Genomic DNA, 18,121 nt, shown 5'->3' on the forward strand with positions numbered 1-18,121 from the left:
TTTCATTTCATACCTCTGAAGCGACAGATGTCAGGAAATGCGTTGCCACGTGAGCTGGTAAGATATTTTCGAGTAAAATCTGTAAAAGTACGATGGATATTACAAGCATTACAGATAATTGTAAAGTATTTAGTGATTTAAGTGTAGGAGTAATAAAAGTCACAGTTATCAGTGTTTCTTAATCAAACATACCTAAAATGTAACGAGAAGAACTTATCTATTTCCTATCTTATCTATTTCTCTCTTATCAATTTCCTCCACAGAAACTAACCTTATTAATCTGTTGCATGGTATCGTCTATCTATTTCCTCTCTCTCTACTCTCTTATCTATTCCCCCACACAGCACACCGTCACCAACCTTGTTGATCCCGCGCATGGTCTCGACCTCGTCCTGCTCGAGGCGCAGCTTGTCCTTCCACAGGAAGTCCGTGCGCGAGGTGAACTCGATCTGCCGGTCCAGCACGTGCAGCAGCGCGCCCAGCAGCGCCAGCACCACGCCCGCCTTCGCGAAGTACGGCAGCATCGCGAACCTGAGCCATTGGGTGGCGCTGATCATCATGAAGTATGGTGACATAGCAAATCAGGTCAACGTTAACTTATTGTTGACCATCATGAAGTAAGTAAGTGAAAAAGCAGTGATAGCCTAGGAAAAGCAGTGATAGCCTAGTGGTTAAGGAACACGGCCTCTCGATCGAGGGGTCCGAGGTTCAAATCCCAGGCACGCACCTCTGATTTTCAAATTTATGTGCGTATTAGAAATTAGAAATTAATTATCACTTGCTTAAACGGTGAAGGAAATCATCGTGAGGAAACCTGCATACCTGAGAGATTTATAAAAAAATAATAATAATCTTAAAGGTATGTGAAGTCTACCAATACGCACTTGGCCAGCGCGGTGGACTTTGGTCTAATCCTTCTCATTCTGAGAGGAAACTCGTGCCCAACAGTGGGACAGTAATGGGTTGATGATGATCATGATGTATTTTTTTTTTTATAGTTTTACCTAACGATTAGGCAGACGTGCTACCTGATGAAAACTAGACAACGCCGCCGATGGACATTTGCAACACCAGAGAAGTCGCCAATGCATCGCCGGCTTTGAGTATGACCACATTCCGAACCTAGTTACCATTAACTTATTGTTGATCATCATGGAGTATGGTAACATTGTGAACCTGAGGCGTTAGCTGTCGTTGATCATCGTCGACGCGCGTGACGGAGCGGTCACCATACCGGTCTGACGCGCAAAGAGTCACGGGTTAGATCCCTAAACATATCTAAATGATGCATTTAGATTTCTGGGTCTGGGTGTGTGTATTTGTCTATGTGTGTATCCATAGCAGCCACAACACAAAGAATCCTAGTGTGGGACTGTGAGTGTAGACAACATTTATTAGCGTTTATTTAATGGCCGCTCTTATTATTTAATGGAGTACAGTAATATCGCAAACCCGATCATATTTAACGTTTCGTTGACCATCGTGGAGTATGATAACATTGCGAACCTAAGGCATTGGCTGTCATTATGAGGTATGGGTAACATCGCGAACCTGATCAACATTCAACTATCGTTGATAATCGTGGATTATGGTAACATTGCGAACCTAAGGTATTAGCTGTCATTGATCATCAAGCAGTATGGTGACATCCGCGCCAAAAATCTAGTCCGAAGTTTGAAGTTCTTGAGTCTCTGAAGTTGTTGCGCGCAGCGTACGCATGAGTCTCTGAAGTTGTACCCGCGGTCGAGAGCGGGCAGCGGTGCCGGGGGGCCGCGCTATCTTCGTCCCGTTAATATCTACAATTTGCCGTTGCGATTTGACTCGTTTCTATATTTGGAACGAACTAGCAGTTAACGCGAACTCTGACATTCAGAACCTGATCACCATTAACTTATCGTTAATCATCGGAGATCATGGATAAATAATAATCGATCATCATTGATTGTTACCGATTGTCAACTGATCTTCAACAATTATTACTGATCATAAACAATCACTAACATTCATCAACGATTGTTAACCATCATCATCAACGATAATCTGTCAATCATAATCATCGATGATCATCCATATATCATCATCAATGAAAGGTTATGGTAATTTGAGAATCCGCATGTTGCCAATCTCCTGTCATTAGTCTTTTTTCATAATGACAGTTTACTCCATCATTGAAAATGTACAGATGCACCTTAATGTTATGTTAAGAATTGATACAATCTTCTTTGAATGACAAGAAATTAATAACTCTATAAGCCTCTCTTTCTTTTTTCGCCATTATAATTAATTTCTAAGAAACACATAAATACAGAAAATTGTCCAACTCACTCGTTATCCATATCGATATGCTGATACTGGTTGAAGAGTTCCACGGAGGCGAATAGCGTGATGTGCGTGGTGAGGGTCAGCAGCATGAGGACCAGCTTCAGCACGAAGCCCACTCGGAGGAACACCGAGATGGATGCTAGTGTCAGCACGGAGCTGTATAGGTAGCTCTGGAAAATAAATCACAAAAAAATCTAAAGGTAAAGGTAGTTCTTGCAAATTTTCTGTGCGATTAATAGTTTTCCTGATACAGCGTGTAAATTTTTGTACCCCTTTTTCAAGATGGCCGCCGAGATTAATTTGCGACCCCACACCTAGGATAGGCGAGCTAGGATTTAGCTAAAGAGTAAAATTGGGTTGTAGCGTGCAAAAATCAGAACTTTTGCACATTAAAGACCAACAATTGTAACATTTCAATATTCTACGTGCCAAAGTTGACATGCCTGATTACAAATGATCTAATCTTGCATTGACGTATTTAAGTATTCAAATCGTAAACTTACAGGAGCAGATTCCACGTCAACCATAATTGGAACGCCGGTATTATTGGTAGAGTTCGAGTCGAAGGGCTTGCTCCACACTTCAGCTGGAAACTCTTGGACGAGGTACGTCTGGAACTGAAATAGGAAACACACTTAATATGTAAAATAACAAAAAAATGTGTCTGTGTTCTTTATTGATGAGATGCCAACATAAGCCCTAGATGAGCAAATTAATTAAATTTCTAAGCATGGAATATCGCACATGATCATATTATTAATAGGGTCTATATCGACCCTCAAATTTTTATAAACACCAATATTTCATGATTATGAACATAGAATGAAAGAGGCGAGTCGAAAATAAATGAAATAAAAATAAAGACATTAGTAACAAGTAGGTTGTTAGTTAAACTAACCAGATTTATAACAGCGCACGTTCCGATAAGAATAGTTGTTACCAAGAACATGGTGAGCCGGATGTAGCAATTGTTGGCGACAATCTGGAATACATTAATAACACTTTAATAAGTATCGATTAGGACTTGTATTAAATAATTATTTATACTAAATTAAATGCCCACAAAAATATTAAAACTTAAGTCAATTTAAACATTCTCCTGGTCAAAGTGTAAAATATCAGGTGATTTAATAGGAATAAAATATGCGTGGTACACTGAAAAAATAGCAATGAACAATTTTTATAAGATTCCCCATGTTGGTTTGCGGTCGTTTCATCACGGATACTAAAACCTAAATACGGCGTGAATAATATAAATTGAGAAAATAGTTTCAGAAACAAACCTGCCCCGGCTTTGCGCAGTTATCCGCATACATGTCATTAGGTACATCGGACAGTAGATGCATTCCTCTCCCGGGCCAGTGGCCGTCGTACCAGGAGAGATACACGAACACCAGCAGCGTGACGCAGGTCGGTCCGAACGTCGCGTATAAGACTACTCCCCTGGAAATATTCAGAAGAATACCTGGAGTAAGGATCGAAGATTCAAAGATCTTTTAATCTTAAAATATTATTTGTAAATGATGGATTTTTAAGACATGACATGAGTAGATTTTTGATTATTATGATATTTTGTTCTTATTCTTCAATAGCAGCAGTATGACATGCGCGTGCGCTTCGACAGACAGAGTTGTGAAGCGTAAATGAAGCGTACAATATGTAATTAGTAGTGTCCGACCGAAGGTTGTTTTCTGACCAAAGTCAAAGACGATTTATCGGTTATAGACACAGCCTTCTGCCGAAGCAGAAGCTGGGGCATATCGGTCAATTTCGGCGATGCTAAAGACGTTGCCGAAAATTGTACTTTTTACCAATAACTGTTTGGCAAAGGGAGATCTCCCGCCGGGCTAGGTGATCATGCCCGGGGAGCGGCCGTGCTCCGACAGTCTCAATTCGGAACTTGTATATGTGCAGGATATTTTAGAATACTTCGATAGCGTGATTCAGAATACTCGTGGCGCCATCTCTTGTCGAGTAGCGAGAGGTCGCCACATCACCCCCTGCTCAGACCGGAGGTCGATACCAGTTGATTTCAGTGTTCCGTACTTGTGAATACTTCGCCTAAGCTTACAAGCGCCCCGGCACGCCCTCTGTCTGCGGTGAGTCGAGATGTGAGGGAGAACCGAGGCCTTGAGGTTGGAGTGAAGTGAGGAGGGCGAGTAATGGCACTCGAGCCGTCCGTGAAGTACCCGAGAGTAGCTGCATCAGGATCAGGAAGCGTGTCTTCGTGCGCTGCGATGAACCTGATGAGCAGCTGAACTGGTGCTGTGAGGATGAAATCCATGCAGGAAGAGAGGTTGCCACCTTCGATGAGGGTCAGAAGGGACGTATTCTTTGTCAGGGGTCACCACTTTGGCAAAGGGAGATCTCCCGCCGGGCTAGGTGATCATGCCCGGGGAGCGGCCGTGCTCCGACAGTCTCAATTCGGAACTTGTATATGAGCAGGATATTTTAGAATACTTCGATAGCGTGATTCAGAATACTCGTGGCGCCATCTCTTGTCGAGTAGCGGGAGGTCGCCACAACTGAAGGTGGTCGTAAGCGAAGCGAAACTGCGATCGAAGGACTTATGCGCAATGTTTTTTCAATGCACTCACAGATTCTACAGAGCAAAGCAATGCTCCACAAAACATTAAATACATACTGCGGCACGGTGAGGAGCTGGATGAAGGCGAGCAGCAGGAAGAGCGCGGCGGCGCACGCCACGTTGTACTTGAACTGGTCGTCGGGCTGGTCGCGGTACTGGCGCTCCTGCGCGCCGCGCGAGAACCACAGCGACACGCGCGACATGCCCTCGGGGTTCGTGCTGGAACAGTGGTACATTGTATCCTGGAGCTAGAATCGTCATCAACCCATTATTGTCCCACTGTTGGGCACGAGTCTCCTCTCAGAATGAGAAGGGTTTATCCACCGCGCTGGCCAAGTATGTATTGGTAGACTTCACATACCTTTCATTTTTTTTTTTATATAAATCTCTCAGGTATGCAGGTTTCCTCACGATGTTTTCCTTCACCGTTTTAAGCAAGTGATAATTAATTTCTAATACGCACATAACTTTGAAAAATCAGAGGTGAGTGGCTAGGGTATGAACCTCGTACCCCTCGTTCGAGAAGCCGGGTTTCTAAACTATTAGGCTATCACTACTTTTTTCTGCTGGAATAGTTGAGTAAAACTCAGTGATCATGAGCCAAAATGACTGAAATCTCAAGCGTGCACAGATTTTTCCAATAAGGGTACTAAAAGAGCACGGATAGCCTAGTGGTTAAGAAACTCGGCCTCTAGAGGGGTCCGAGGTTCAAAACCCACACATGTATCTCTGATTTTTTTTTACCACTTTTATTACCACTTAATTAAACGGTGAAGGAAAACACGGTGAAAACATCGTGAGTAAACCTGAGAGATTTTATAAAAAAATCTCAAAGGTATGTGAAGTCTACCAATACGCACTTGGCCAGCGCGGTGGACTCCATAGTCCATTAGGCTATCCTAAAGTTTCTCAGAGGAGACTACCCAGCAGTGGGATAATAATGGATTGATGATGAAGTGTGCTAAAATATTTTAATCGGTTGTAATGTTTACAAAGGTGCAATCTGCACTTAACTAGCGTGGTAAATGTTGACCCATACTCATCATAATCTCATTCTGAGTTGGGTAAAATAAGTTGAAATTGGAAAACTAATATCCAATAATATCTAATATCTAATAACCAATAGTTTCAACAAAAATGTATGACCTTTTTTGTTAATTAGAGGAGAACCAGCAAAAAGAAATTTTGTAGAGACCAACGCCATAGTTAAACAACGTAAATTGTATATCACGTATTTGGTATAGATACAAATAAACAACAACCAACCTGTAGTCGCAACAAGTCCTCTGCGGTAACAAATTCTGCTCAATCATCGCCAAGCTCTGAAAAATGTAATAATGTCATTATTTTCTCTGTAAAAACACTAATATGTATATCGTAACTTTAATATTTCATACATTATTTAGACGTGGAAACTTTATGTTAATGTAATCGAGATGTAAAGGCCAATAACTTACAGATATGCCAATATTCTTGGCCAGCGTAGAATCGGTAATGTTGGCGAATGGTTTGTCCGCTCCCCAGCACTCTACGTACTTCGTCATTTTGCTTGACGGACGAGATCTTGAGGGTACGCCAGGGGTTGCTGAAATATATATTATACAACTACTTTAAACATACTTCGTAGAATATTAAATTTACATGACAAACACATTTACAGTCTTCACCGAACTCAAACGAGACAAAATGCTATGAACTTCATATGAACCTGATATTGGGACTCTATAATGTTTTAAAAAACTAGACGATTAAAAAACGTCATTTAATTTAAGTAATGTATGATGATGAGCAACAAGACGTTTCATGAGGGGGCTTTGTATAATAATAGTGGTATAGGTAAATTTCAAAAAAGTAATTCAATATTTGTGATTTTAGTTTGTTTATACGGCAAGAATTTAAAAAGAACTACTAATTATACAAAAACTATCAAATTACGTGTGTGTTTTATTTACATCTGTTAATACTAAGGAAATTAAAACTTGAACTCCAACTTGAGATCAAATTGGTTGTGTACAACGCAAGTTCAATTAATGATATATTACAATTTAATATGAACATAATGATTTCCTCGCACAAGAAACGAGTAAGGTTCTATATACCCGTGCTAGAGTGTTTAATCACCATCTATTCTAGAGACGAACCACATAAAATAACAAGTAATTCTAACTTATTGATTCCACTGATATAGTACTCAACATTCTACGGAAAAGTGTCGGTGTTACTGCTTCGCTCGGAGTTGGCGGAGTTTCAAGATCTGATTCTAAGGAAAAATTAAATAACTTAAGTATTAGGAAGGGAACAAAATACACTTAGTTCAATAATATTAAACGCAAAGGTAAACTTAAGGTGGAGATATCCTGGTACCATCAATAGATAAATGCCTATAAAACATAGTAACAACTGCTGATGTAACATTTATATTCCTAAAAGTGTGCATTTTATCTATTCACAAACCATTTTGTGTATGGTCTCTTCTAATTCCACACTATAGATATATTACTATCGCATCGTAATCGCCTAATCTTTACTTAGTAATGTAATTTAAGATATAGTAGATTACTTAAACTTTAAATGTTGTTTTGGAAAATTATAAGAAGCAGCTTGGCAGCTTAATAAGAAGTAAAATCGCTTAACAATAGCGATTCCATATATACTACAAAATTAAAATCTAGTCACCAAATCCCAAAAAATGGACATACCTGTGCCCATAATTGGGCTAATAGCTCCAATGATGGATCCACTTCGGCTCTTGGGCTTGACGCTGACAACCACGCCATTGCCCACTCCTTCAGCCGAATTGGTCAAGGTGTTTCCATCAAATGCCACAGTCTTCGGACCTTCTACCTTTACGGAAGCTCTTCTATTCAGATCGGTAATTAAAGACTTTGTTTCTGCAAGTCAAATGTATTGAATGAGTAAGGTTTCTTTTGAAAATTATTAAAAAATATTTTCAATGTGTATTATTGGTAAGTCTTATTCAAAATCAAGAAACTAAAAAAAATTCTTTTTAAATGTCTTGAAATAAAATTTTGAGTTCCATCCATCTTGCTTACATTTGGAAATAAATGTAAAAGAAAAAGCGTCGAATACACCACAGGGACCACTTAACATTTGGTGGTTGACATACGAGTACTGCTGCATGTCCAAATTCCCTTATTTACATCTATTTCCCTTAACTTTGCAGAAACATCGTTATTCATCATAGAATTTCTAAACCAATATATCTACCTCCAGGATTCCTCATGGATTCTGTCCTCAGCACTTTGGTAGACGGCTCAGGTTCAATGAAGCTGTGTTGGCTGGGCGCGGGGCTGACGTTCTCCCGCGGCCTGGTCGGGGACACGTCCTGGCACAATGAGGACACGATGCTGGCCTTGCGGTCCACCGTGCACACTGAGAGACGTCCGTTCTCCGATATACCCGTCTGTTTCTGCGAACGAAATTTGGGAATAACGAATATACTCCTCACGACCGAAAAGAGTAAATATCCTGGATAGCATTAGCCGGAAAAAACCGACAGACAAACAGACGGACAAATATTTTGGGAATTGTTTTTTGACATAAGTAACATAAGTACCGTTATTACTAAAAAAATGTTTCTGACATTACAAACGAACAATTTTATTTATTTTTATTTAGAGAAATTGTAAGAAGATTATCTAAACATACATAATATGAAGTATGTACAATGTACAATCCGCATTGGTGCTGCAGGTATTTTAGCAGCTAAGTATCAAACACGTAGGAGTAGCAGGTATAGCAATAAGTACGTACTGCGTACATTTGTAACATTACTGTATGTACCTACGTATTTAACTTAAACTCTGTATTTATCAAGCAAACCGCCTCGGTAAATGATTAATTACATGATAGGCCTAAATAAATAATATCGTACAACAACTGGCTGGCTCGAGAGAAACACTTGGCTTTTAAACTTGAAATAACAACTTGTTACCTACTACCAAATCAACATGTGTAATCAAGACGTACCGTACCTATTGAATAATATTTGTGCGAAATTATGTATTATGAATATCGTCATCGAATCCATGATATCCCGGTTCAACAGTTGTGAAAATAAAACTATTCACCAAAATACCAAAATAATAGTAAAAATAAAACTATTCCTGCAACAAACTTATAACTTTGATTCCCGCTCAAAATACAACTCAAACGTCAAGTCACGTTCTTTTTCTTTTTTTATGCTTTCTCATAAAATCTTACCAGCCAGTTATTATAATTATAAATGAGAATAAAAATACCACATCATGAAAATAACACAAAATAATTAAAATAATACTATAATGAATATTAACTATTCATATCTCGAGAACGACGGTACATTTAACATAAGCCTTGGGCAGATAAAATATAGTCAGGCATAGATTTACACGCCGTTTTGCTTCGCGATTTAAAAACGTATATTAGTCATATTTATTATAACCATGTATAACTTCTACCATTTTAATCTAAATCGAAACCCTCTTTATTTGTATTCGTAAAATAATAAAACATAGCAACTATTTATTTACGAGTACCTAATAGCGATAACAGACTTTCCCGGTAACTTAAATTCAACACCGAAGACGTATCAAAGGGTGCAAAGGGTCGGTAAGACGAACCTTTTCTGTGTTATTGTAAGGTTTCCGCCTTTGAGTCACTTCGAGTTTATTTATTACCGGCGACACGGTTGTATATTTATTATTTTCTTACATTGTTCATGTAACCAAATTGTATAGTCTAAATACCTCGCTATCTTCAAATTATTTTTGTAGGAAGATGATTATATTAAGTCAATTTCAGTTAACACTTACCAAATACGTCGACCAAGTAAGTACGGCAAAACCATAAACTTACTAATCAAAGAAAGTACCTACACGTATTCCTTTAAGAAAAAACACATTCAACGTGTACATTAATAATATACTTAGTTTAAAGTTTGGCAGCTTTTATTATATATTTGTTTTCGTCGTCTATTCCTCTTAAAAGATTATGAAATGGCTATCGATTATGGCTAAAAGTTGAGGGAGCAATCAAAAAGTTTGCACATTTCGTGAGCTTCAAACCATCTGTAGTATAAATTTCGTTTGAACGTCAGTTGTCATTACAATACGGAGTAGAGCCATAAATTGCTTTATATATTCAAGCCCCTCAATAAATTGTTAAGATATTATACTGCTCATCTACATTACATATGCGGATTTTTTACTTTCTTTTTCTCTAAATGTATACTCGTATATTAAGTAGTCTTGAAAGGGTCAGAATCACAGAATTATGCTTTGGCAAAACTTTCGAGCACTTTTGTTTAATTTTAATCGACTTCAAAAAGGAAAGTTATGAAAATTGCGGACATACAAACAGTATGTTCGAGATTGTCCCAGAAACTAATTTTTTTGGGATGCAGTTTTTATTGCCTACAAAGTTTGGAATTTGGTTAATCCCTTCCTAAATTACTAAATCTCGAACTGTTTTAGTGGCAAAACGGTATAATTATTCATCTTAACCGTTTAAATAGACAGAATGGTGTCAAATAATACCATTTAACCCTTGACAGTCATTAAATTGTAAGTTTGTCCAAGTAGACCGTTCGTAGACGCCACAATTACCCATCCTAGAGTTAAGGGTTAAGGCTGCTCTTTGCAAGTTAAAGGTCTGAACTGGAGATTAAAGTTCAAAGTAGTTAGTGGAAGGCCGACCTGGGATGTAAAAGTTGTATTGAATTTGAGGAACTTTACGTGACAAGCTAAAATGACAATATGACCAGTGGTCCTTATATAATAAACAATATATAACAACTTAAAATGTACTCATATTTTTTAGACACCTAAAATATTATTACTATGTTTTTTGGTTGTATGAAAACTATATTAAAAGTATATATCTCATCGAATAATATTTTAAAGAAATCGCTGTAAAAAGAAATAGAAAACACGCGTATAAGAGCGCTATATAGATTTTAAAATTTGATCTAGACGCGGTGCAACGTCAGATGCGATCTTGAGTTGTGTGGGTGACCGCTTTCAATCCCCCTTCAGAGCTTTGGAAGGCCTAGCCGTTTCAAATATTCATACGGGATAATTATTAAGCTTTGCCATAGAATTTATGAATGATTTCCATCATCAACAACATCACCATCATCTGACATACGAGTATTATATTGGACTCTAATTTGTATTTCTCTGCACCAGTGCTATCATAACAAAAAGTAAGCTTTAACAAAAACATAAGTTTTATAAAAATCCTCGTCAACTTGACTTCATAATTAAAAAATCTTTTTGGTGTGGTGCTAATTAACGTGGGTTCAGCGCAATGTTTCCTATTCCATTCCTCTTCATTAGCCGTCCTCTCGACACTCACTTCCTTCTTAACTAAATAATTTTCTAAACCATTAAAATACTGACGATAATTAAAAATATATAATTTAAAATTTTATGGAGACCCTATATATTTAATTTGGTAATAAGTTCAGTATTAACGAAAATAATAGCATTTGTTTATAGCCATTTTGAATTAAGCGCGAAAACGCTCGCGAGTGTCATGGCGTCCGTTGGTGACGTCACATTAGAATGTTTTAACAATACCATACAAAATTTCAAGCAATTCAGTGATATACCCAAAAATGACGTCATTCGCACCCCGTTTAGCGGTTCAGACAAGATGGCCGACTGCAGTATTTTACACTTTTATTTAATTGAAACTATCCTAAATCTTAAGGTTTTTTTAACTGAGTCGTGTCTGAGAATCCTTTCAATATATTGTGTATTCTTAAATCACTTATTCTTTGATTTTTTAATACTGTTCATGCCAATTACCTCATAAATATTGATGTAGATACATTGTACAGAAATGGGTACATCTCACTCAAACATTCGGAATATTCTGGAATGGTATTCGATTCCATAGGGACTAATAATTTCCGGAATCCATCCACTACATCTACAATATACAATGTCACAGCTAGTAATCATGGACGCTGGGATAGATAGAACTCTGGTTGAATTAGAATTATAACAACAATTCACATTAGCAATTTGCAAATTAATAATAATATTCTGTACGTATCCACTTTATATATTCCTATAGTAAAAAAAATACTGTACTAATGCATCTGTTGCTAATAATATATCAATTTTATTTTATGTATATTTGATACATTTCTATTTGTTTAATATCGTAACGTAATTTATATAATTATAGTTTAAAAACGAAAAACCACGCTAAAATCGCACAAGGAAATTAGTTAATCCCGATTCCTGACGATCCTGATGAGGTGAATGAGATAAAATTATTTTTTTAATTAATAGGGCTGTTCAAATATTTTTTTAATTAATAGGACTGTTCAAAATAGGTACAAATCGAGTTCAAAGATTCCGTTACATGCATACATACAGGTCAAGCTAAAACGTGGTGAAAATAATTAAATAATTAAGATAAAAAATAATAATTGATTGCAAAATATTTGCTTAAAACCTTACATTACTTATTTATTAGTAGAAAATATTTTTCCTTACTTAAAAACTTTTTTTAATTATTGAGTTGTAAAGTTGGGTTAGTTTTAAGGTGGCCTTCCCGGTAACTTCAAACAGGTCTTCTATAAAAGTTATAATTACAGGCGAAATTTGAAAGGGATGATTAAGGCAACAAGTTGCTTTGATGTGGATAATTACATTTTTTCTTAGTAGAGGTTCATTACAGTTTTATTTTGGGAGAGTTGTTAATCAAAAGGTCAAAAAGCAAGTATTATTCGTGAACATAAAATACTGATTGAGCCTACGAACGCCTACGCGTACTAGAAAATATAGATTTAAAATTTATTTGTACTTAATTGACGTTTAAAAATATGTATCTTTATTTCGAAATACACAGATCGTTTATATTTATCAGCTAACATTATTTTTAATTAATAAAATGGTTTTTGTTAAAGGTAAATATTATTGCCATATTTTTAAAAGAAAAAAAAGAATGCAATGTGATTCGTATTTCATTTCCAAAAATTGTATCTTGGTATAATTTAGATAATATTAACTATGCCTTAAATTCCAACTTAAATAATCTCGTCATTACGCTATATGATCGTTCAGATACAACGCTTCATACATACATAGTTATGAAAATCGTAACCAATTTATTACCTTTAGAGAGCTCTCATGCAAGGATACGAAAATGATCTATGACAAAAAGTTAATTTGATCTCCAACCGTCAGTTTCTCAATAGGACGTGTTCAGCGATGCGATGAGACATGTCATCAGAAGCCGTATTGCCAATTTCCGAGAGAATCGATACCAGTCTGTTCAATCATAATATCCAACAGGTTTCATGACAAACAAAGTTTCACAGTTTTCTATACTTATCTTCTGTGTAGAGTGCTTCGGAGTCGCAGCTATTTAAATTTAGATATTTGCATTTGGGATCTTAGCGTTGTTATACTTATTTTAGTATTACTAGAAATAATAAAAATATTAGATAGAAGATATTACATATTAACCCTCATTGAGGCACCTCGGACAGAGGCATAGGTCATCATCTGCACTACCGCTGCTGGGTAATTTCATATGTGCGTTACGCATGAAATTACCGACAGACTGACACTCACCTTTGGAAGAGATTGTTTAATTTATATTGAAATAACAAATAAGTTTCCAATCCACCTGATCCTAAGTGGCTACTGTTGCCTATGGAAGTCTGTCAAGCTCAAATAAGATGAGATTCTTATTTTAGAACCAGCCCCTTAAAAAACTGTTACGTCAGTACAGAAATAGATTCCTATTTTCAGGAACAATACCGATAGATAGCAAGGACAGTGTTTCATTCGATAAATCTTTTAAAAGCACTATCTATCATCGAGGGGTTGTAATGCTGTAATTCATCCCCGTCTGGTACTAACAACACTTATTGTTCAAACACTTCATCAATCATTCCGGAGAAGGGTACTGTGTACTCTACATCAATATCGCCCTTTGCGGGTTCTGATAGTCCAGTTTTCAATCGCAGATATCGATATTTTAGTATTTATAACGGTGTTACTTATCACCTTGGACTCTTAATCTACGGATTTGTTTTTAGAAATGATATGCGTATAAGCGAATGACAGAAAGAAAGTTAAAGGAAAATAAGGTCAGGTCAGTCGTGTAGGTTTACGGGCCTACGATAATTGTTAAAGTTCAACGTCAACGATGAAGCATGCGGACTACCTAATGGAAATTAGTCATTAGTTACCATCGCCTGTGGACATTTACAACACCATAGGAGTCGTCAGTGCATCGCTGGCTTTGAAGGCCAATTTGCCAATTTGTACCTCCCATGATATAGCGCTCATTTCATTTCATATCTTGCACGTTCGTAACTGAACCCTAAAGGACCATGTATAAAGTTTACAAATACGTACTACTTACAAATGTCCATTAAGGGCTGTGACAATAATATCATTAAACTTAATACATAACTAATTTATGAAACATTATTTCAAGATTAGTACAACCGTATTATTTTTGTTACCATAGAAATTGGTTTGCGCATTAACTTCTAAATAAACTAATTGTGACTAATCGATTTGTTGCCGTATGAAGGTCGCAATTATGACCAAACTTTTATGTTTAAATAATTAATTTCTCCGTAATTAAATAACAAACAAAATATTAATTAAGTATTCAGTCATGGAAAGTAATTAGTTGTCTACCATCAAAATTGGCCATCAATCAAACTATCTGACAAATTTGTAACCTTTGGATTAAGATGATTAATTTCTAATTCAAAAACAATAGCGAGGTTACTAACTTTATAGACAGTTATTATTAACTTGGTATCTAAGTAAGAAAAACTAAGTAAATAGAATGAACCCCGTGATTCAACTGTTTGCACAACATCAACACTATTCTATACATTTACTACTTAACTTTAAGAAAAAGTAATTTTATTTTTCGTTAAATACTGAATACTTTTATTATGTAAAGTGTAATTTAATGTAAACTTACGATACGACTTTCGCGCGTAACCACGATCCATATAACTAAGGGTGTTTGTCCACTGCACCGTCACCGAGCCCATACCGAGAGCGAGATTATTTCGGACCGATTTTAATTATGTTGTGATGGCGATAGTTTGTCCACTGCGACCGATATCGGCGGTTTATTTTTTCCCAGCTGTCACTCGTGTATGGACAAAATTCCAATGTGTTTTACATTGCCGGTACATCGGCCCGTCAAAAACTCGGTGCCGATCTAGCGGTCACGCCGATCTACTTGGAATATCGGCGGCTGGGATGACGGTGCCCGGGTGACGGACGTGCGATGTACAAGCTGCTATAGTAAATGTATGTACGCTACTTCGGCGCCGTCATTAATTATCGGTATCCGCTCGGTATCGGTGGTCGGTAGACAAACAGCGTTATTCGAAATATCGGCAAAAAGTAATTATAAAGCCGCGTATCATGAGTACCCGTTACATTTTCAAAATATCAATTAGACAATTATGCATTTAGTTGTACTCGTATTGTATCGTACCATTTAATGACTCTAGGTTAATCAGTGTTTATTAAGTTCATTAAGTGGAAACAAACAACAAAAATCTATAGACTAGAAAGTTCGTAGCACAATAGAAAAACTATAATTAAGACCAATTAAAATGAAATTAGCTAATGAACCAAAAAACTTAGTTTTCTTTTCCCTGCGTCACTCAATTAGCAACAACAATAGAACATTCTATTTTTAACTTTTCTTTAACCTTATAATAAATACTTCCTTTACCTACTGCGGAAAGTAATGTTTTAGGGCTTATGTACTTATGATTTATTCTTTAGCAAGCTCTCCAACTCAAATGGTTAGACGGATATAAATCGCAATGGTTTTTCTGTGTATGTATATGCTAGGGACACAAATGATTAATTAAACAATATACATATTGCCTCGACATGCATTATGTGTTTATTACTGAGTCAATAACATATTATAATGATTGTAAATATATTAAAATTTCACTAGAACATTTCACTATGTATTTTAAATCTTTAATCGGGCTGTTACTGACCTTAGGCGGCACAATGAGGTAGGTCTCAATTTTGTGGTCCGCCAGGTAGCCTTCCCTGGAGGCGCCGTCTCCCGGCTCCACCTCGAACCTATCGCCCAGCTGCAGCATCGTCGCTTTCGTGATATGCACGCGTCTAAAACAAAAGATAAATATATTACCCATATGCTATCTTTTTATGTTAATTCGAAGACCTGAAGATGGTAGAACCCTTTGTGGTTCGACTCCGGTTGACCACCGCCACACCTATTTCTGCCTAATAACAGTAGTGTTAGGCGCTGCTGTATTACGAGGCATTCCAGCTTAGTCCTCAAGGGGTAGCGGCGCATATGTGGCCGACCTCAGGTAGGAATATCTAATCCTATCTGGGGTTTATTACAGATGTCCATGGGCGGCAGTAGGTTATAAAAAAAACCTATTATGTGATAGGTATTGCATTAATAAAACATAATTATAATATGGTGCATATATGTCTTATGTTCCGAAATTGTAATCCGCTTTCATTGGGTAGGACTAGCGTTGTGGGAACATTGACAGAAAATGTCAAACGCCTACGTTTTCATAATAGCAATGTAACAATTGGAAGTTATAACAACGACTCTATTTAACTGTTTACATTTAGCAACTTTCCTTTCTCTACATTATCTACATAAACTGTCCTTTGCTGTCATATAGGTGTAATGTGATTATAATATTAAAGAGCTACTTGATAGTGATAAGAGATAGCAAAATACACTAGATTCTTAATTAACTCTACCATTTTAAATATTTATAGTAGAGTCTCAACTTCTCTATAAATAGCATAATGGTGTACAAATATTTTTTTATAAAATTGAAATGGCGACCGAGTATACGCTCTCCTTATGGTGAGTAGTCAACAACTGCTTATGGACGTCTCTAACCAACTCGAAATAGAATAAAAGTTCTACGTATAGTCGATTACAGATTATCTGCCACTCCTGAGAATTAAAATGTCCGCCTCACATGTAAGTCAGTCGGCATCCAGAACCTTCCACTGAAAGAACGACATGGTAGAAATTTGTGCGACGGTGGCGTCTCCACGCCCACTGATTCTACCCCCTTTCGTATCGCAAATATCTGCCTATTGCGTGATCCGTCATCGTACAAACTGCTTACCCAGCTATCCCACCAGACTCCATGTGGTTGGCGAGCGTGACGTCATCGCTCCATACGTCGAACTGCCACTTACGGAGACCCAACACCCCACACAGGACATTCCCCGTGTGAATACCGATACGCATGTCCACGTTGAAACCCGTTGCTTCTCGGACGAACCTGGAGAAATTATTGCTGATTAGAATTTGTATTCCTTACTAATATCATTAGATATCAATCGTTAACAATTGTAGGTGTTATATGCTGTTTAAACATAGCAGAGTGGTTGGCCTAGTGGCCATAGCTTCTAAAACAAAAACTCAAGGTTTAAATTATTAAAGCTATTTTTACCCGATTTTACCCGGAGGCCAATGAGTTTTGACTTTTTGAGTGTATACATGTATGTTTGTATGTCTCGTTTTTGCATGCCCAAACGGCTTGATGGATTCTATGAGGAGGTATGAGGATTCTATGATTCATATGAGGTGTCGTACAATTGTACAAAATTGTAGGAATGACATAGTCTACTCAATTTCCCTATTAAGTAGTTTTTTTTGCTTTTGTAATAATTTCTACTTGAAAAAGCAATTACTTTATTGTACACAATAACGACTTCTTTGAACTTTTAAAATCGCTTGAAGAATCTGCTTGCACAAGTGTTGTAGAAAAATAAAAACTTATGTAATCTCGTAGAGCAGCTATATTATTCACTACGTTGAACCCGGGGGAGTTCAAATGCTTCTACGGTAATCATTTATTCGTAAGTTACCGGCGATGCTTTTACTAGAGCGCGTAATATTATATTGTTATATATTTCCGATATTGAATAGGCGAATAATAATATATTAATTTTCCATGGATTTTGCGTTAGAAATAAACAGTGAAGGTGAAAGCCCTATATTAAGATTTTTTGTGTTGTGGTTGCCAAGAGCACACACAAAAGTTAAAAAAAAACGCCCGTTATCGTTTACTTATCTATACCTATGGCGGAGAATCGAACCTGTACCCTTACCATGAGTTTTTACGTTTTGACAAATATGACTGTTTTGGTATTTGTTTACGTATTTGCCCATACA

At 36.9% G+C, this 18,121-nt stretch overlaps 2 protein-coding genes across 13 annotated transcripts in view; one reads left to right on the forward strand and one right to left on the reverse strand.

The window, feature by feature from the left end:
- LOC140756121 (adenylate cyclase type 2) overlaps positions 1-18,121 on the reverse strand; it is a 161,146-nt gene that overhangs the window by 4,369 nt on the left and 138,656 nt on the right. For 2 of the 3 annotated variants that reach the window (XM_073091548.1, XM_073091547.1), the window contains exons 8-21: positions 17,067-17,225; positions 15,933-16,065; positions 8,138-8,339; positions 7,609-7,800; positions 7,077-7,169; positions 6,367-6,494; positions 6,176-6,231; positions 4,967-5,128; positions 3,606-3,765; positions 3,221-3,304; positions 2,826-2,939; positions 2,326-2,492; positions 360-531; positions 14-79 (exon numbers count right to left, since the gene is read on the reverse strand). In XM_073091548.1, the coding sequence (XP_072947649.1) occupies positions 14-79; positions 360-531; positions 2,326-2,492; positions 2,826-2,939; positions 3,221-3,304; positions 3,606-3,765; positions 4,967-5,128; positions 6,176-6,231; positions 6,367-6,494; positions 7,077-7,169; positions 7,609-7,800; positions 8,138-8,339; positions 15,933-16,065; positions 17,067-17,225 (1,888 nt within the window). The remainder of the gene's footprint in view (positions 1-13; positions 80-359; positions 532-2,325; positions 2,493-2,825; positions 2,940-3,220; positions 3,305-3,605; positions 3,766-4,966; positions 5,129-6,175; positions 6,232-6,366; positions 6,495-7,076; positions 7,170-7,608; positions 7,801-8,137; positions 8,340-15,932; positions 16,066-17,066; positions 17,226-18,121) is intronic. The other variant, XM_073091549.1, reaches the window with a different exon arrangement.
- The window catches only part of LOC140756122 (uncharacterized), a 163,286-nt gene continuing 149,901 nt past the window's right edge, over positions 4,737-18,121 (forward strand). For all 10 annotated transcript variants that reach the window (XM_073091550.1, XM_073091551.1, XM_073091552.1 and 7 more), the window contains exon 1: positions 4,737-4,741. The gene's annotated coding sequence lies outside the window, so the exon portion shown is untranslated. The remainder of the gene's footprint in view (positions 4,742-18,121) is intronic.

Source organism: Epargyreus clarus, unplaced genomic scaffold (assembly GCF_041222505.1).
Source record: "Epargyreus clarus isolate Ecla_fem2 unplaced genomic scaffold, WU_Ecla_fem_2.2 ptg000034l, whole genome shotgun sequence".
Taxonomy (NCBI): domain Eukaryota; kingdom Metazoa; phylum Arthropoda; class Insecta; order Lepidoptera; family Hesperiidae; genus Epargyreus; species Epargyreus clarus.